Below are 19,732 nucleotides of genomic sequence, written 5' to 3' on the forward strand. Positions count from 1 at the left end.
GACGCGGTATGCAAAGGCTACTTTACAACTGTCGACAAACTAGCCGTCATCTCTAACTATTGCAAATGAAATAAAATTACATATATGTATTATGGCAACTACTGGGATAGGCATTAGCACTCATTAATTTACTTTACTATTATTATATTTGAATAATGTACAGCCCTTTTTTCAATATCCGTGTGCGTCGTATCTTTGACGGTTTACATTTGAGTGCACATAAGTTTATAATCTTATTTATTATGTGACAGCAAAGCCCACGAATCCCTGTCGTGGCAGTTTCGTGCAGAACGCGCGTCGCTCGGCTCGGACGTGTCGTCGTCGCCGACGCTGTGCCACGACACCGAGCGGATGGCAGACATGCGGCTGTCCATACTTGTCCCACCCAGAGCCAAACTCGGATGCGGGTGAGTTTGAATTACCGTCACATATGCTGAAGGGAATGAGAATGGTCGAATGGTATATCTAAATAGAGTCAAACCGTGATAGATGTGTCCCAAAAATATAGAGGTAGGTGTCCCGATTGTAATTACTCTGGCTTGGAATAGCGTATAACTATAAAAGAAGGCTTTGGATAGGTATTTAACTAAATACGTTTAAATTTTCTGATCTACTTTTGATGCACCACCTGTTGTAAACTAGTCCTTCCTTCTTTCTGTAAAAAAGGTTGCCTGGAAGAGATCGCTCTTAAGCGATAAGGCCGCCTATTGCTCACCTTGTAAATTTAATAATTTGTTTTCTGTATCGCTTACTATGTCTGGTGTACAATAAAGAGTCTTTGTATTGTATTGTATATGTAAATGTAAACCAACTTCAGCTATATACCAGATTTGCTACATTCAAGGATTTTAAACATTTTACTTATCTATCATTGTAATACAAAATTAGACTAGTGTATTTTTTGTTTTTAATTGTTAATTGGTTTCTCTGTATTTTTTATATTCAAATGATGCGAGTGATACAGAAATGTAATAATGTTAAGATAGTTTAATGGGGGAATTTCAATATTTAAGATACCAATGACTTTGTTTTGTTACATTTATTTAAATACCTATTCAAACCAAGTATATATACCTACATATCTAAGTCAAAAGTCAAGGCACTGATATTTACTCGTATTATATTTTCATGGTTTTCATCTAGCGCCGGTTGCCATAATTTTTGATCCGTTTCAACGCATATGTTGCGTTTGCGGCGCCTGAAGATGATTTGGGTTGGTAGTACTTAATACGTTAAATGTATGAATTATTTTTGCTTTGGCCTCAAGAGTTTTACCTAAGAGTGGGACAATGTTCATACCGTGAAACATATAACTTAAAAAACAACATATAATAAAAATAATAATCAGAACAACATATAATAAATTCAAACTTTTTTTCCCGCGAAGGATCTGCAAAGGGCCCGAGTGGAAGCCGGTATATTCGTGCAGTTCGTTCGCGAGAATGGATTGCGCGCGAAGCGGGGGTGCGGCCGGGGGACCAGATACTGTCCTGCAACGGCCAGGACTTCGCTAACGTCTCCTTCAATGATGTAAGTACAATTACTAAACAACATTTAGAAAAGTAACTGATAAATAACTAAACCAAAAGTAGAATAAAAAAATAAGTACAAAAAGCTGCCCACGCGGCATGGACCCAAAGAACTACCAGCATTTCCTCTCTATACTTATAGCAATGCTGATGTGTTGTGCGAGGAAGCTGCCAGCTCTTGGGTCCCCTGTTGATGACTGTCAGTAGTTTTGAAAGTTCATTTACTTATTTAATTAATCATTTGTCTTATCAATATCATTATCAAATTCAGAAATGTCACTTGCGGATTTTTGTACGCCTTCGGCTTTCCCTTACGTTTCAAATAGTGTTACACTCGGTCTTTTACAGGAACTCTTGTTGTAGCAAGACGGGTAAACCTCTATCACAGTTCGTTTCAGAGTTTTCACATCTGTTCGTTTTATTTAAACTGACTGGCAGATAGAGTTAACACAGAGTGTACAAATTGACTGGTTCCTTTTTGTTCACCCGTCAGCGTATGAACTCAAGCTACTTATATACAGTGAAAAACATTGCTTAAATATGTATAATAAACTTTTCTATAATGATTAAAACCGCTTCTTTTCCAGGCTATATCAGCCATGAAAGCTTCTGGTCGTCTGGAGCTGGTGATTCGCGAAGGCGCTGGCACCGAGCTGGTGTCTCCAGAGAGTTCTGGGTACAACAGCTCCGCGTCTTCAGCCGCTGGGGAGAGGAGTCCTGCCCCGGTGCCCCACGTGCCGCTGCACCGCCAGCGGCCCTGCGGAGACGGCTGGCAAGCGTGGCGGAGGAGGCTGCAGACCGTGCTGATAGTCAGTAATAACGGCTCCGTAATCTCCGCTTAAGGGCTGCCATAAAGAAATCACATACGAACTAATCCACCTAATCTTATACCTACATGCGAAAGTTTGGAGTATTAAAAGATAAAACAAGAAAAAATGTGTGTTTATTGGGAGTAGGAGAGGCGAATAAGGCGACATTGACAATGGAAGAAAATACACACGGTTCCTCTTATTATTATTTTTTTGTGATAACTGATAACCAATCCTGAACTCATGTTTTTTAATGCACTGCAAATTATGCCGATACTAAAGCTCTGTATCTTCGGTAATAATAATAATACCTAGCCGTTTTTGGTGGCTACAGTGACTTAAGTCTGCGTATTGCTGAAGAATTTATAGGGGGGATGTTTAGCCCTTACATAGCTGACGTAGCCGATCTTTGCAAAGAACATCCTTTTGCAAGCAGCGGAACAGCGCAACCTGGCCTCAGCGCTGCACGTAGGTAGGTACTAGGTATATCAAATTACAAAACGATTTTGAAAACTTTTATGACTCAACATAACGATCGACTAGCAGACTTACTCCATAACGGGAAGAGGGCAAAGTTCTGTGGTCTAGGCTTCCTCCGGTCAATTTTTTTACGCACGAGCGCTTTTTCTTAGTCAACTATTTGAATATGCCCCCCCCCCCTGCTGCCTACTTCCGTGGTCACTGAAGACTTTCGGCATTATAATAGTACATTACTGCAGAGGCCGGGAAAGAAAGGCTTGCAGGCCGAGTATGTATAGGTATACGAGGCTGGCATGTTCTTTCACGCCGAGGCTTGTATAGTGCTTTTCTCAAACATGCACTAAAAGAAATAAAAACTCCTAGAAATCAATGTTTTATTCGTACGAATAAGTAAGACAACTAAAATTGTACTAGACTCAAATTATAACTGCCATCTATGTTAGTGTTTATTTCATTCTTACATGATTTAAAACGTTAAAATAATCCCAATAAAACAAATTGCTATAAAATACATGTAAGTACATATAACGGACTGCAAAAAATAAAAAAGCACGTTTCTAAACGAAACTTTTGAAATGAAACTGGAACTTATTTGCAAATGGCTCCATTTGCATACCAAATTTCAAGTCGATGCTATTAACCGTTGAACAGTTTCGTCCTGCGGAGATGATCCTGGCTAGACTACCAGGATGTCACTACCTCATCATCATCATCATCATCATCAGCCCGAAGACGTCCACTGCTGGACAAAGGCCTCCCCCTTAGAACGCCACAATGAACGACAATTTGCCACTTGCATCCACCGGTTTCCCGCTACTCTCACGATGTCGTCAGTCCACCTGGTGGGAGGCCTGCCAACGCTTCGTCTTCCGGTTCGTGGTCGCCACTCGAGGACTTTTCTCCCCCAACGGTTATCTGTTCTTCGAGCGATGGTGGCCTGCCCATTGCCACTTCAATTTGCATATTTTTCCAGCTATGTCAGTGACTTTAGTTCTTCGACGAATTTCCGTATTCCGGATTCTATCGCGCAAGAAACTCCAAGCATAGCTCTCTCCATAGCTCGTTGCGTGACTTTGAGCCTCTCTAAGAGGCAACAGTTAAGGACCACGTCTCAGCGCCATAAGTCATCACTGGCAACACACACTGGTCGAAAGACTCTAGTCTTCAGGCACTGCGGAATATTGGACGAGAAGACATCACGGAAGTTTCCCGAGCGCTGCCCATCCGAGTTGGATTCTTCGGGCGACCTCTTTGTTGAAGTTGGACCTACCCAACTGGACAACTTGTCCCAGGTAAACATAGTGGTCAACAACTTCGAGTACATCGTTCCCAACGATAACCGGGCACGGGTGTGACATGGACATTTGACATGATTTTAGTCTTGTCCATGTTCATCTTAAGACCCACCTGTTGGGAGACGATACTGAGGTCACTGAAGCATAGTATTGAGCCCCTCAGCGACTCCGCCATTATGAGCTATATCATCGGCAAAACGAAGATGGGTGATGTACTCGCCGTTGATATTGATGCCGAACCTGTTCCAGTCCAAGAGCTTGAAAACGTCTCCAACGCATTTGTGAACAGTTTCGGAGAAATAACGTCTCCCTGTCTCACACCTCGCTGCAGTTGGATTGGTTGTGTACTCTCGTCCTGCAACCGGATCGACATAGTGGCGCTGCTGTACAAACTCTTTAACACCTCGATGTATCTATAGTCAATATGGCATCGCTGAAGGGACTGCAGTACAGCCCAGGTCTCGATTGAATCGAAGGCTTTTTCATAGTCCACAAATGCTAAACATAGTGGCCGATTATACTCCTCGGTCTTCTGTATAATCTGGCGGAGCGTGTGAATGTGGTCTATGGTGCTAAAGCCTTTACGGAATCCAGCTTTGTTCGGGAGGCTGGAAATCATCAAAATCTTCGCTCGAGACGATTCGTAATGACCCTCGAAACAACTTGTATACATGACTCAGGAGTGAGATGGGTCTATAGTTCTTCATAAGGTATTGTCGCTTTTTTGAAGAAGAGCACCACCACACTCCTGTGCCATGCTTCCGGCGTGGTACCCTCGAGTATGACGGAATTAAATAACCTCTGGAGGACTACAAGTACCGTTTACCACCCGCTCTCAGAAGTTCTGTCGTGATTCCGTCATCCCCCGGAGCCTTGTTGTTTTTTAAGTTGTTTGAGAGCCACTCTAATCTCGTACAGGCTGATATCTGGGATGTCTTCAGTGTAATGACGGGTTAGTTTAGCTCTGGTATCTTGAGCTGCACCTACAACGGGCTTCTGTGTCGAGGCATATAACTGTTCGTAAAACCTTTCAAGCTCTCTCAACAACTCCGGTTCGATGAGATGATACTGCCATCGTCGATCTTCAACTTAGTCATTTGGCTTTTCCCAATAGACGAATCTTTGCAACACTTTAGAGCCCTCTACCTAGATTATTGTATTGTCACGCGATTTACATAAGTATTCCAAATTTCAAGTCAATCTGACTACTGGAAGTTAGTCAAATTTAACTTGCAAGATTTGATTACAGACAGACAGACAACGGGACAGGTAAAACTAGATAAAGCTTGTAAAAAATGTTTATTTCAATACTCGTAGATGACAAAAATCTTCCGCTTAGACTAATCTTAAATTATTTTTTAAAGGTTTTAACGAATCTATTTTTTTAAGTCTAAAGTAATATATAAAGTTGTATCATTATATTTTTGTTGCAGGCTCAATTTGAATCGACTGAAGCGAAGGACTTGGGATAGCATAGATTTCGATTGGAAAAATTTGGATATTCACAACTTCGACGTTGATGCACCCTCCGACATAGAACCTGATTACGACTGCCCTAGTATACCAAACAACCCTCACACCTATGAAAGCAAAAGTAACATTAGAAATAAGAACAAGAAAGACATAATTAGCAGCCCATCGAATAGAACAATAATTAATTTAACTGAAGACGGTGCCACCATACAATGTAGTTATGATAATCAATCTCCTAGAAAAAATACGTTTACTGCCGGTCAGTCAAACAGAGAGAACGACAAAAAGACTATAGTGGTTGAGGTTCACCACACGAGTACTGCACCATGCGGCAAGTCACACTGCAACTATCCGCCGCCGATGAAAAAAGACATGAATTTTGATTCAAACAGTATCTCTAGTTCAACAACGTTATCAAGTGCCATTGCCGAGGAAATTCAGAAACGAAAATTGGTGAGTTAGGAATTATTTTTCATCAATTCAATCGAATTACTTTTATCCTAATAGCTTTAAGTTTTTTTTCGTTTTAAGTTCTCATTTGCCTCATACAATGTTTCTGTTTTTATAGTTAATTTTTCATTTGCTCAACCTTTTATTTGGAATAGATACATTTCAAAAAATACATTTTTCTATAAAGGAAAAATAAAAAGCGCTGAAATTTTATGCAAGCAAGAAAGCAACCAAGCATGCATTCAAAGCTGCATTCAAGCAAGCAAGAAAGCAACCAAGCATGCCAGCAAGCATGCAAGCAAGCATGCAAGAATATAAGCAAACATGCAAGCAAGCAAGCATGCAAGCAAGCAAGTATGCAAGCAAGCAAGCTTGCAAGCATGTAAGCAAGCATGCTTTTTAACAGATTATTTAAAAAACATTTGTGTAATGTGCATTTATACTTATATGTAGCGGTCGGTCAGCGGTTAGAATACATAAAAGAGTTTTGGTCATCCCTTGGGAACGGCAATTTTTTTCGGGATAAAAATATCCTATTATTTATTCTGGACTTCTAATATGACGTATGCAAAATTTCATAGGAATCGGTGTAGTAATTACGGCGTGAAAGCGTAACAAACAAAAAAACTCACTTTCCCCTTTATAATAGTAAGGATTTGAATAAAATGGAATAAAGTAAGCTTAATTTAAAGAGTACAAGAGTAACATATATATAATCGAAAGTCCTAAGAAAAGTTCGGAAAGAAAAATTTGGGCACGTTTAGTACGTAATTAAGTATTAAATCAACCCAGCCTATATACGTCCCACTGATGGGCACAGGCCTCCTCAGAATGAGATTATAGTTCCCCGCGGGCCAGTGCGGATTGGGAATACACACACCATTGAATTGCTTCGCAGGTTTTGTGCAGGTTTCCTCACGTTTTCCTTCACCGCAAAGCTCGTGGTAAATTTCAAATGTAACTCCGCACATGAATTCGAAAAACTCAGAGGTGCGAGTGGGGTTTAACCCACGACCCTCTGTTTGAGAGGCGATAGGTCAATAACACGGCTTATCTAAGTATTATAACGCTTAATTATTACCATTATATATTGTGCACATGTATATAAATTATCATATAGGTAACAAATCACATTCTTTCCCCTAGAATAAGAAAAAATCGAATCCAGAGAGCAGCCTACCTTTAAGTCTAGTAAAGAAAGCCAGCTTACCAATAACAGTGGACGACGGCAAGAAGAAGCAGCATGATGCTCTTATGGACGAGTTTAAGAAGGTCCACAGGAAGATGTTTGCAGGACAGGATCCCAACGACACCCCGAAGACTGAGAACAATCTGGGTGCGGATAGCTTAGTAAGTGACCCTGAATGTTCTTAGCTATATTATCCGCATCACAAATATATGACAGGGCTAACTTTTGTTTGGCCCCTGTCGTTACTTTGTAATACGGACACTGGCGGGACTATATACGAGTACAGGCTGATCGGGATCAACCGGGGAAATTTAGGTACCTAAATATACAAGCCGTTTATGTAAAACATTCACATTTTTGTTTTTTAATGGACATCACAGAAGGTTCTTACGCAAACAAAAACAAAACACTAATCTCCCTAATTACGCTAGGAAATGCTAGCCCTTAAGTAACTGAAGTGGTTAGAGTTGGTCCTGATAGCCCTCGATAACCTTTTCAGCATATCGTCGATGATACTGCAATGCCGCGTATCCAAAAATTGTATTTTGTTTACGTTCTACGTTACGTCGCGTTACGTTTTCGTTTATGTATTTGTGTTCATTTGTACCAGCCGCGAAATATAAAATTTGCTATTTTTGTAGGTTAGGTACCTATGCGGCATTAGACATTGTTGTTTACGCGGCATTGCAGTATCATCAACGCCACACAGATCTATTGAATAATGTTTTGCTTGTATTTTGTCGAATAAGTTCGTATTTATCGTGCTTTCTCAATCAGTTAACTTCAGTAAGCTAGTTGAGAAAGCAACATAAATATGAACTTTTCCGACAAAATACGATGGCAAAACTGAACATTATTCACTACACTACATCTGTAAGTACCTACTTAGTTTTCGCTATGTTTATTAATACTTAGGTAAGTAGTTATGATTGGTTTATTGGAGTCTTTTTTATTTCGACTCCAAATTTGTTACTTTTACGATCATCCCGTAAAACCAAATCGAAAATATCGATAAGTCATCAAATCGATAGTATTTTCGATATGGTTTCACGGGATACCCGTAAAAGTAACAAATTTGGATTTGAAGTAAAAAATACAAAAAGACTCCAAAAAACCAATCATAATTTGATTGCTTAGTATCGACATCTCTTGTCTGGGTGAGCGGTTAGTTCCGAAAGAGTGTGACGTCTTTCGACTAAACATAGATGTCGCTAGTGCTGCTGCTTTAGTAGCATAATAGAAATAAGCAACCTGAGATATGTATGCATAGGAAAAATTCGTGTCTAGATTCCTGTCCAGCAGTGGTGTAGGGGTTATAGCACGCAGCACGTAATGCTGAGAACCTGGGTTCGATTCCCAGTGCTGGTCTCTTTTTATGGTTTTTCTGTGCATCCATGTCTCAGTTTGTATTTTCGATTAGGTAAGTAGGTCTAAGTCAGGTTGTTGCCTATTCTATTCACTGTTCTAATATCTGATAGAACTTTGACATTGTCGTTAAAGAGAATATATACGCAGCGGCACAAAAGTTGGCCCTCTCTACATACAAAATTAGCTATGAATGCATCCATTTGATTTCAGTATAAATAGGTTGCTTGCTTGTTCAGTCATGGTTCAGTCATAACTTGTTGAATTGTGACTCACTGTCTGTCGAAACTTTTGTCAAAGAACGACAGAATGACAAACTAAATCATTATTGACATTAATGCTGAACAACGTTAAACTAGTTCGAATTATTCGCTGCAGTTTTTTTAAATAATAAATAAATATCATGGGCCAATTGACACCAATTGATCTAAACCCAAACTCAACAAAGCTTGTACTATGGATACTAGGCAATGGATAACGTAATCCCATTGAAGATATTGACGAAGAAACTATTGGAAATAAACCACTGATTCAGCGCTGTAAATATAATATTTAATAGTTGACCAAGTAAGTGCTTCACTATTTTTATGACACTTCCAACATCAGAATGAAAACAATAAGGCCAATTGTCATATTTATTAGTAGGTAAGTGAAACTGGGCTTTGATGTTTTAAATCATAGAACTGACATTGGACTTTAGGGTTGTAGAGGAATTTCCTGGTGTGTCCGTGGTAGATGGATAGAGTAACTAGATATTTAAGTATGTGTTCTGCAAGCTTATCGATCTACAGAAATACTAACTAACGAGCTCCCAGGCTTAATGATAGGGATGGAGAGACGTAACAGAAACTAATTATTTTTGGAGATGTTCTATCTAATCGTCGGCAGAGAGAATTATACTGCCCCTCAATTAAGAACGTATTTTCGTCTTAAATTATATTTTATCGAAATTGTTGTTTCGGAAAACATCAAAGTAGGTTTAATTATCTCATCATCTTCAGCCTATATAAATATGTCCCACTGTTAGGCTAGTGGCATACTCGTACTCTTCCTAGCAGGCTTACGCGGATTTTAAATTTACAATGTTTTCTTTCACCGAAAACCTGTTGGTATGTGATTTCGCACATTCCGAGAACCTCAGAGAGCTCACGATACTCCACTTGGCTACCACGGATTTTTAAGTCTTAACCAGTCTGTTGACTAAATAAATATTGACCGAGAGTTAAAAAGTAATTCAATTAATTCTTGGAAAAAATCTTTACATAGAGCACACTTTACCTTTAGATTTCAAAAGGATTTCTTTTTAATAGTACCTACGGGTAGTTGTATTATTTTCGTAATTTTACATAATCGAGTTTTGCGGTAGCTCAATAGTTACGCTGTAAATAACTTTGCTGACGCAAATATAAATTCTTTATTCTGAAGTCACGGAGAAGTAGAATAGGTAATGAGTGTTGTTACGGCATTAGTTAAAGCGTAGGCACTGGGCGCATACTTACGTGAATGTGTAAATAATTGTTAATTAACAAATTTAGATAATGTAGGTACAATAAGGAATTATTACTTAATGCATCATAACTGTTATAGTATTGTAAGAAAAGGAAAAAAATAACATAAGGTGACCCACTAGTTCGTTTGTCTGGCATCTCTAACAAAAATAAATAAAAAAAAACCCTTTATTGTTTCCGATGGCTATTACCTACTGGAAAAAATACCTAATTCTAGATTAGGTCCCGACTGGATTAAGCTTACCTAATAATTCCATGCTTCCATGTGTGCATGTGCATAATGTGTGCCGTGTGGTGTCGGTCGAGAATTACACCACCCCCTCTCTTCCCGTGGGTGGCGTAAGAGGCGACTAAGGGATAAACCGGAGGATGGGCAGCAGCGTCCTCCGCGAACTATCGGGTATAACTGCGGTCGCCAACCCGCCTGCCAAGCGTGGCGACTTAGGCATTAGACTTAGGCGTCGGGGGTTAAAAAGTGAATAAAAATGAACCTACAAAATAAGCCCAGACCCCTAGTCACCGGCGGCCCGGCTACCAAAAACGAAAAGCACAAGACCGGTCTTAGTGGAGAGCCTTGGGGGAGGCCTATGTCCAGCAGTGGACGTCTTTGATGATGTGTGCAAAAGCTGACAGATGTTTATTTATTTATATTATCTATTAATTAATACAAAATTTTAAAATTGTGAACTTCAAAATTCAACTATGTATAATTCCCAAAGAATAAATAAAAACATAATGTGTACATTTATGAAAAAGAGCAGTTTACCTAACTCCATCGTCTCAGAGAAATACAGGTCAGTTTGGGACACATTGAGGTTTTAACGGAATATTAATTTTTGACAAGAGATAATAAAAAAATCCCATCTCATTTTGCTGGAACATATTATATTATAACTGATGACTCTTGTGATCGAGAATGATAGATCAGTTTAAGGTTCGGTTTATCCTATCGTTCAGTCATATTTATATTTGAAAAATTACATTTGAACATTGCTAAACTGAATTTACCTAACAGTAAAATTACATTATGTTACAAGCAAGTGGCCAGTGTCAGGCTTCTAAAGTTTTGAAAGTAAAGTTCCCAATAGTTCGAATTAAAACAGTATTTCTAAATTACGCCTCCCAGCAGGGCGTTAATTTTCAAATAAAAACAAAAACTTAGTTTCCGTATCATTTACTTTTTCCGTCCAACCGTTGAATAAAATAACTTTTTTATTTTCATCAAATCGTATAGTTTTGATCCCTTTCCATTACAAATCGCATTATCTTCGTCAACAATATTGTAACAAAATGATTGCTGTAATCATAATCATAAGCCGTTGTTCACAAAATCGGTTCGCGCGTTTATACTACCGTCGTTATTGTGCGCCATTGACAAATGACACGAACACTTTTGACATGTCGACCTTGAAATTGAATGACGAAAATTTGTCTGCAAACATTACTTTAATAACCTAACTAAACGGTCACTGCATAGGTATTGTTTACTTTTGCTTTATTCAAGTTAGGTAACAGAAATATTCAAATGTAGGTAATATATTATTATGTAGCTTTTTCTTACTTAGCTAAGTAGTTGATACACACAAGATGACTGATTAAACGACTTACATATACTTCTGACTGTAATGAATTCCTCCTCCGAAATAAAAGTGATATTTTTCCACTTTACAGATTTAATACAACTCAATCGCACATTGACAAATTCTCTCTGTAAGCTATTAATTTTTAATTAAAGTCTCGAGACGCACTCTCTCGCTACCACCAAAAAAGCACAACCCCCTCGCCCCACTGACCGCTCCTGTCCGTTCTATCAAGATGATGTTTTAGCTACTGGTAAAACAGTTAAGAAAACTTAAAACGCTAACAGTATGCGTTATTTATTACTTACCCTAGGCATAGGTGGTAGGTATGGGTTACCACACCAATTGCCCGTATGAAAAAGTTTCAAGAACGATGTTGAATTTCTACAGTGACTGGCTCTACCTACGTACGAGTATATAGGTACCTATATACGCCTCACAGCAGGATATTGGTATCCTCACAGAATGAGAGGCTTGGGCTACTACGAAACTCGAAGTTCGTGTCGTGCGGTTCCTCTGACTGGATACTGATACTATTTAATACGAAAGCGAGATGGACCGCACGACACGAACTTCAAGTTTCGAGTTTCATAGTAGCCCTGCAGGGCGGATTGATAACTTTACAAAGACTCTTGAATTTCATCGCAGGTGTGTGCAGATTTCCTCATGATGGTGATGCGATAAATTACAAACGTGAAACCGGGCAACCCTCAGCTCGAGAGGCCATAGGTCAAACCACTAGTCTACCGCGACTAAATTATGCCAGATTAAGGGGCTATTTCACCATCCATTGATTAGTGTTAACTGACGGTTAAATGTGATGCCATCTCTATTTGTTTTGTTCGAATAGACGGAGACGGCATCACATCTAACCGTCAGTTAACAGTAATCAATGGATGGTGAAACAGCCCCTAAGTAATTAGTAGGTACCTGGGTGAGCTCAGTCAGAGTTCTTTTTTTGTTAAATCGTGTTTTTTAGAAGAACATTACTTAAATAAGCTATAAAAGTATAACGTTAACTAAATAAATTCCTATATCTAAACGATAATTTTTATCTTTGATCAAGTATTAGTTTTTTTTGGAATAATTTTATCTCAAAAATTAGTTTTAATAGAAGCTCCAGTTCCATTTTTGTTTAATACAAGCCCATTTACCCATTTAGCGACACAACCTTCACCGCGAAGTAGGTAACAAAGAACAATTTTTCCAGATCAAAACAAAAGTTATGAAATTCGAACAAGTGGATAAATAGGTAGGTACGTGCTTTAGCAGAAATCAATCTTGCTGAAACAAAGGTAACGTAATAAAAATAACGTAACTGTCAACTTTTGCAAGATACCTGCACTTACCAGTGTTTATTCGGCATTTATTTTGTCATATAGGTATGTTTACACACTATTTTACTTATTTTGTGTTGCGAGTAAAGTAATTGATAAATGTGTATTTGGATGCATCCGAGAGCAGGTTTCTGTTATCTTGATGACCTGCATGTAGTGACGTTATAACAGTTATGAATTACTGTGAAATGGTGCCATTTCATGATATGCCTAAAAGTGGGACAGGCATATCACGATGTGCCTGAGAAACAATACGGCAGATCGATTAGAGCAACGCATTCGTCGATATTCCTAGCTTTATACCGGGCACATCGTGATATGCCGAAAAAAATAAAAACCACAACGCACGAGCCGAGCGAGCGAAGCGAGCGTGCCGCGGCAGCGGCTGGCGAATTCCCCTAACCGATATGGCGGCGTTTCATGATATGCCTATATATAGGAATTTCATGATCTGCCTAAACGTCACTAGGCTAATCGTTAAACGGTGAGTTTTGAACGATATGACGGATGTCCCTTAAGCCAATTCATGAAATGGCGCCATTTCATGATATGCCCAGGAATTTCGTGATCTGGCGGATTTTACGATCGGCCGCCGACATATGCACGACGATTTCTAATAGCGGTCACGTTGAAGTCGCAGTAAAATCAAACTTTTTTTCTGTGCTATATTTTTTATTTGGAAAAGAACCTTTAATACAAATTCATTGTCACCGTACTTACTTTACTTATATAAGTGTCCTTGTCAAATGCCTAAATGAGTCGTGAATATTGACGTAAGATGTAAGACTTACGGGGAATTCCCCATACATAGGTCTATCTATTTTACTTTAATAATTAATGTAGGATGAACATGTATCCAGTCATTGGATTCCAGTAGTTATCGGTTTTAATATTAATATGATTTTTTGTAATTAATTAAACAGTGAGGTATTTGCGTGACCTATTGAATTCAATTTTGGCTGGTTAAAACTATTTTTCAACTCGTGCATGATCACCGATTAAATCGTTATCGTTTATAAAATAGTAACGTGGCTGACTGACTGACTGACAGACAACACATAACCACTAGGGCTAGAGAGTTGAGCTTTCGCATACATATTCCTTGAGGATCTAAGAGGTGCATAGGAACCAAACCAATTTTTTATTTTGCCAAGTAAGCGAAGCCATTAGATAAAGCTAATATAAAACCCTCACATTTTATTTAATTATTGCGTAAAAATACAATTTTATCGCAAGTACGTTTTTTTTAGTTTTCTAACGGATTCTAAATCTGCCTTCTCTAAGTAATTAACTCATATATTTAAGTCTGAGTTGCACAGTTCTTTAGTAACATAATGACACCGCAGTTCAAAGGCATGCCTTTAATCGCCGCGCAGTCTCTCAAATGTTAATCCGCATGAGGTAATGCAGCGCGCTATTAACCAGAATTATAAGTTGCTTTAATTAAAAAGTTATGTTGGGTTAAATTTCCCTCACTTATCTCGTATGCGCAGCAAATACAGCCCGCCTTGCGACACAGATACCGTTTAATGGCTGGCTAGGTTTACCTTAAAGTCGTTATTCTTTTATTGCAGGCAGCAAACCGATTGGATTTTACGATATTAATTAGAGGTAAACCCACTCGATCGTTCGACTATCACCTTTGTAACGTTTTTTTTAGTTTAGTTAGGCACGCCGTAGATTTCATTTCGTGCCTGCTAAGCATCGTGGCAAATAATTACTTACGAGGTAGTTACAAAAGTAACCGAAATCTTGATAAAAATTACAATAGCTTTTGTATTGTTGGATCTCAAGCGGCAGCGAGATTCTTCTAATTACCTGACGGTGGTTGCGGGCCTGACTTGGATTGATATAGAATTTTAATTACAATAACGAAACAGTTAGATCACCGTACTTATTCGTGGTTAAGATAGCAATCTCTGCTACACAATGCTATATTCATTGGATGACTTTACCTATAACGGTGATTTTCCTGTTTATTCTTAGTAGGTATAGTCGCCTAACAGGTAGAGTTACCTTGAATGAAGTTCTATCTGGTACTTACACTTACCTGTAGTGATAACTATGTAAAATGTTAGTACCTAGTAACTGTAAAGGTATTAAACTTAGATGGAAAGCAACGGTACCTAAAAATGTTGTTCAATCAGTTGTAATGTCTAAGTGATTAATTTAGTTATCTCTACCTTAACAGTTTTTTTCTAATTTGTAATCAAGATTACTATTAATACAGAAACATAGATCTGCACTTATGTATTTCTTTATCTGAATAGATCAAGTGATCAAAAAAGGTGATAATATCGATCTTCAATTATTATTGGCATTGCAACATCCGTTCTTGGAAAGAACGCTATCAGCGTGATTAGGGTAAATTGGTAATGCTTGCCAATAACGGACGATTAACGATGGATCACCTTTCATTGCAATATCGAGCAAGACGCCGAGATTTCGCATGATTCCGCCTTGCACTGATAACGACAAGCCCGGTGAGCACGCGCAGGCCCCGGCGGCCTCAGTCGCTAGCCCTCGCTGCTCTCCGCCGACCGCGCGCAACGACAAACCAAAACAACCCGCGAACAAACTATCGGAAAATTCTACCATCGACCTTCACGCGTTCTTTTATTATTTAGTGTGCCTAACATCTCCGATGACTGCGACCGAATGCATTCCGAGAACTCGAGCCGCGTAATGTGATTATTTCCAAATTTGGAAAATTGTTTCTCAAATTATGTTAGTTTTATTATGAACAGTATCTAATAGTGCTAAATTCGATATGAAAAATTGTAATAGTAAGCCGCTGTTCGTCATACAATGTTATGAAGTAAGTTTATGGAGACATGGTTGCCCTTATTATTATTGGAGCGAAACTATGTAACTACATTACTCGTACTCGTATAGGTAACCACAGCCTTATATTTTTCTCTAGGTGCAAATAGTTACATATTCACAAGCCGTAAAATACGTCCAATAGTAGGTAGGTACTTATAGTGTCGTCATTTAGGTTTCGATGAAACATCACGAAGTTGGCGGTAACATATCAGTATCAGTGATATCATTTTCAATCAAATCAATAATCTCTACCTATACGCAGAAATTGTTGACATATAGAAGATGGCAAAACAAGTTAAAATCAATACTTCCCTTCTAATGTTTGTAGCGTGTAACATTTATAAAAATATTGTTACACTGTTAACTTACCGATATTACTAGTTCCGGTAGTCCTAATGTGGAATTTACTGTGATATTAAATGAATCTAATAGTAGACGAGCTTATATTACACGACATGCATTTGCATTCACATATCTACTCGTATTTTGTCATGCATGTACATCCGGCAAGGCTGGTAACTGGCCTAGTAGTTTACGTGAAAATAAGGCGAGTTATTGTCAAATATTGATAAATTCCTTGTTTCTGAACTTGATGCTGTCTAACAATACGTAGGTACCTGCATTTAAATGAATATTATAAGCATAATTGCCGTAGCATTTGCTCCACCATTATAAATTGTGTCTAAAGTCACCACTACACTTGTTAAATCCCGGGAAAAGGGTTTAAATATTTTTAATTAAGGACTTTCTACACCCGAGGAAAGTGATGAAACTGCCGAAATCAATGGCTACTGACATACAAGGCTTTGTATAATAGTTCAGAAGGTTTTAAAAAGGCAAAAGATACAATAAATGAAGATCACCTCAGATTGCAGAAAAAACCGCAGTTTAATGTGAATACGTCAATCAAACAAATGTTTTTCCCGGATACCTAATGCGATGACCAAATGATACCTTGATGCACATAAAGCTCTTGCAAACGATTCTAATCTTAAGTTGCATCGTACAATATCACAGACAGACAATAATACAGACTGACAGATAATACCTAATGACGTGTTTTGCCGCATACTTCTTATTTTACGTAGATGATGTAACCTAAGTTCAATGTCAGTGACGCTCTGTTTTGGATTTAACCCGTGGATTTAACTTTATGTTAACAATAAACAATAATCAAAAATATGAACGATAAAACAAAGGCCTTTTATATAAAAAGCTCTACATAAACATTCAGTACACAATACTTGACATCCATTGAAATTAGTAAAAATATCGGTTTTGTTGATAGTTTCTGTTTGTAATTTTAAACAGACAAGACTTGTTTTTCTATTTGATTCTACGCTTGATGTGTGATATTAAATAGGTAACTATCTAGTTACAGACAACGATATTGATAGTACTAAGCAATGAAATTGCAAGTCGTGTTCAATTCCTATATAAAAACCGATATATTTCGGACGTCCATATTTTTATTTTTAGCAAATATTTATTGGTAATCAATACGTATTATTTCTTAGGACCGTCAACAGACTTTTCCGATACGGAAGACGGAAGCAGTGCAGTCGGAGTCAACGACAAACGGGCACACGTCGCAAAAACGAGAAGCTTCTGACAGTCCGCCTCCGCCCCCACCGCCGGTAAGTGGACTCAGGAAAGCAATTGTGAGAAGCGATTAAGTAATATCAACTGAATAATGCCATTGCTATCAATGGTAAAAAAGCCATCTTATTCCGTTAGGATTTTTATCCTAAACGTTGATTCATATAAATATAGCCTGTTGAATTTTGCATTTAGCTCCCATGTCTCTAATCAAGTAATCGTTACATATATTACTTTTATATTGGTGCCTAAAATGATATCACCCGAAGAACAAATTTTTTTGAAAGTACTAAAAGCTTTAATTTCAATTATCTTTTAAATTCCCGGCAGTAACAGTGATTGGATTAGTATACGTTATGCCTATCCAATTTATGAAATGTGTAAACAAACCGATTTCATCAAAATTCTTGTATAAACACCTACTGGATCGAATCAATACCATTTATCTATAATTCGTGTCTTTTAACTAGATGTCTAATTACTTTTTTCACCAAAATTCACTTTCATCAATGATATTTCATAGTTTATATGTAATATCATTGATTTAAATATTTATTTTTCATTTGAAAAATCTTCGCCAAAATCTGACGTTATTTCTTGATTGAAACATGTGTACCTATAATCTGTAGTAGCATAGACTAGCGTAGAGATGGTGGAAAATTTGACATTTTAAAAATCGATTATTGCGCGTATGAATAAGCGATTTTTATTTACTTTCCTTAAAATTAAAAAATAATTACTGCTTTTATAATTGAATAAACAGTCTTTGGAATTAATAAAATGGACAAAATACATTGATCTATATTCAATTAATAAATAATCGATTTACTTAACAGATTAATTATTTTTCAATAGGTTCTAGGTTTTCCCATCACTAAATGTCTATGGTCGGGTTAATGGCGTCTTTGTTTACGCTTGTCATAAATTGGATCGGAATACAATATAGCAATTGGGTGATTCAAAATTCAAATTAATTTGCAGTGCAAATTGCAGACAATTTTAGGTTTGCATCATAATTGACTTTGGAGTTAATTGGCCTTATAAATAATCAGTTGTGAAATCCGGCCTTGATACGTACCGAAGTTTTATCTCGCTTATAACTTCCTTTCAGATGCCAGCAACTAACGGCCACCAAAACGGTGAACATAAAAAGTGGACATACCCAAGCCGATTCCAAAAGCACTTAACATAGATCTGGTTAACACTTTGAACCACAGAAATGGTTCGTTGGCACGAACGCCAACGCCGGACTATAATAACAAGACTGATTTTAAAACTCAGTTCAAATTAAAAAGTGTTAAAGATGACAAAGCTGAGATGGATTCCTTAGAATCGTATAAATTGAAAAATCCAACGAATTTACAACCAAAACCACCCTCAAATTACTTTGTGCGAGCACCTAATGGCACTGCAACTATGAAGAAACATCTGCGTCCTGTTTCGGTGACAATAGGGGAGTATGCCGGTGGAGGGAACAGCCGGCGAGAACCGACCAAGTTGGATTTCCTGAACGGTGACAAACCAGACGGTCCGCTACCAGCAATGGAGGACGAACCAATCACCAATAGGCTACAATCTGAATTAGCGCTCACATTATCTAGGTCCAATTTACGCAAGAAGACTGATGCAATCGTAAGTTAAATAAATCAAATAATAATAATACTCGTATCGAATAATGTACCATGACCTTTAGCGTCAATGCTTAAATACATTTCTTTCAGGGTAATCGAATAGGTCCAGATAGTCACATAACGAACAACAACGAAGACGATTGGTTATTGATAAAAATTTCACGCTAGTTACGGAAACAATGTTATTGCCTTATGAACCGAGCATAACAATACTAAAAGTATGAAAAAGCGTAATAGTTAGCCGCTATTCTGTACAAAATTATGAAGTAAGTTTATACATACATGGTTGCCCTTTTTTTTGGAGCGAAACTATGTAACTACATTACTCGTACTCGTATAGGTAACCACACAATGTTTTTCTCTAGGTAATAATACATTTCACAAGCCGTAAAATACGTCAATAGTAGGTAGGTACTTATAGTGTCGTCATTTAGGTTTCGATGAAACATCACGAAGTTGGCGGTAACATATCAGTATCAGTGATATCATTTTCAATCAAATCAATAATCTCTACCTATACGCAGAAATTGTTGACATATAGAAGATGGCAAAACAAGTTAAAATATTGATTTTAACTTGTTTTGCCATCTTCATCTTCATCATAAGTATTGACTTCCCTTCTAATGTTTGTAGCGTGTAACATTTATAAAAATATTGTTAC

General features: G+C 37.8%; 1 protein-coding gene and 1 pseudogene across 1 annotated transcript; both read left to right on the top strand.

Moving 5' to 3' along the window:
• LOC141443001 (uncharacterized) overlaps positions 1 to 19,732 on the top strand; it is a 50,306-nt pseudogene that overhangs the window by 25,581 nt on the left and 4,993 nt on the right.
• On the top strand, positions 18,644 to 19,239 carry LOC141445377 (uncharacterized). Its single transcript, XM_074111219.1, has 2 exons — positions 18,644 to 19,072; positions 19,162 to 19,239. Exons 1-2 carry the CDS (start codon positions 18,758 to 18,760, stop codon positions 19,237 to 19,239), a joined length of 393 nt encoding a protein of 130 aa, XP_073967320.1. The 5' UTR covers positions 18,644 to 18,757.

The sequence above is a fragment of the Choristoneura fumiferana genome, chromosome 2 (genome assembly GCF_025370935.1).
Source record: "Choristoneura fumiferana chromosome 2, NRCan_CFum_1, whole genome shotgun sequence".
Lineage (NCBI taxonomy): Eukaryota > Metazoa > Arthropoda > Insecta > Lepidoptera > Tortricidae > Choristoneura > Choristoneura fumiferana.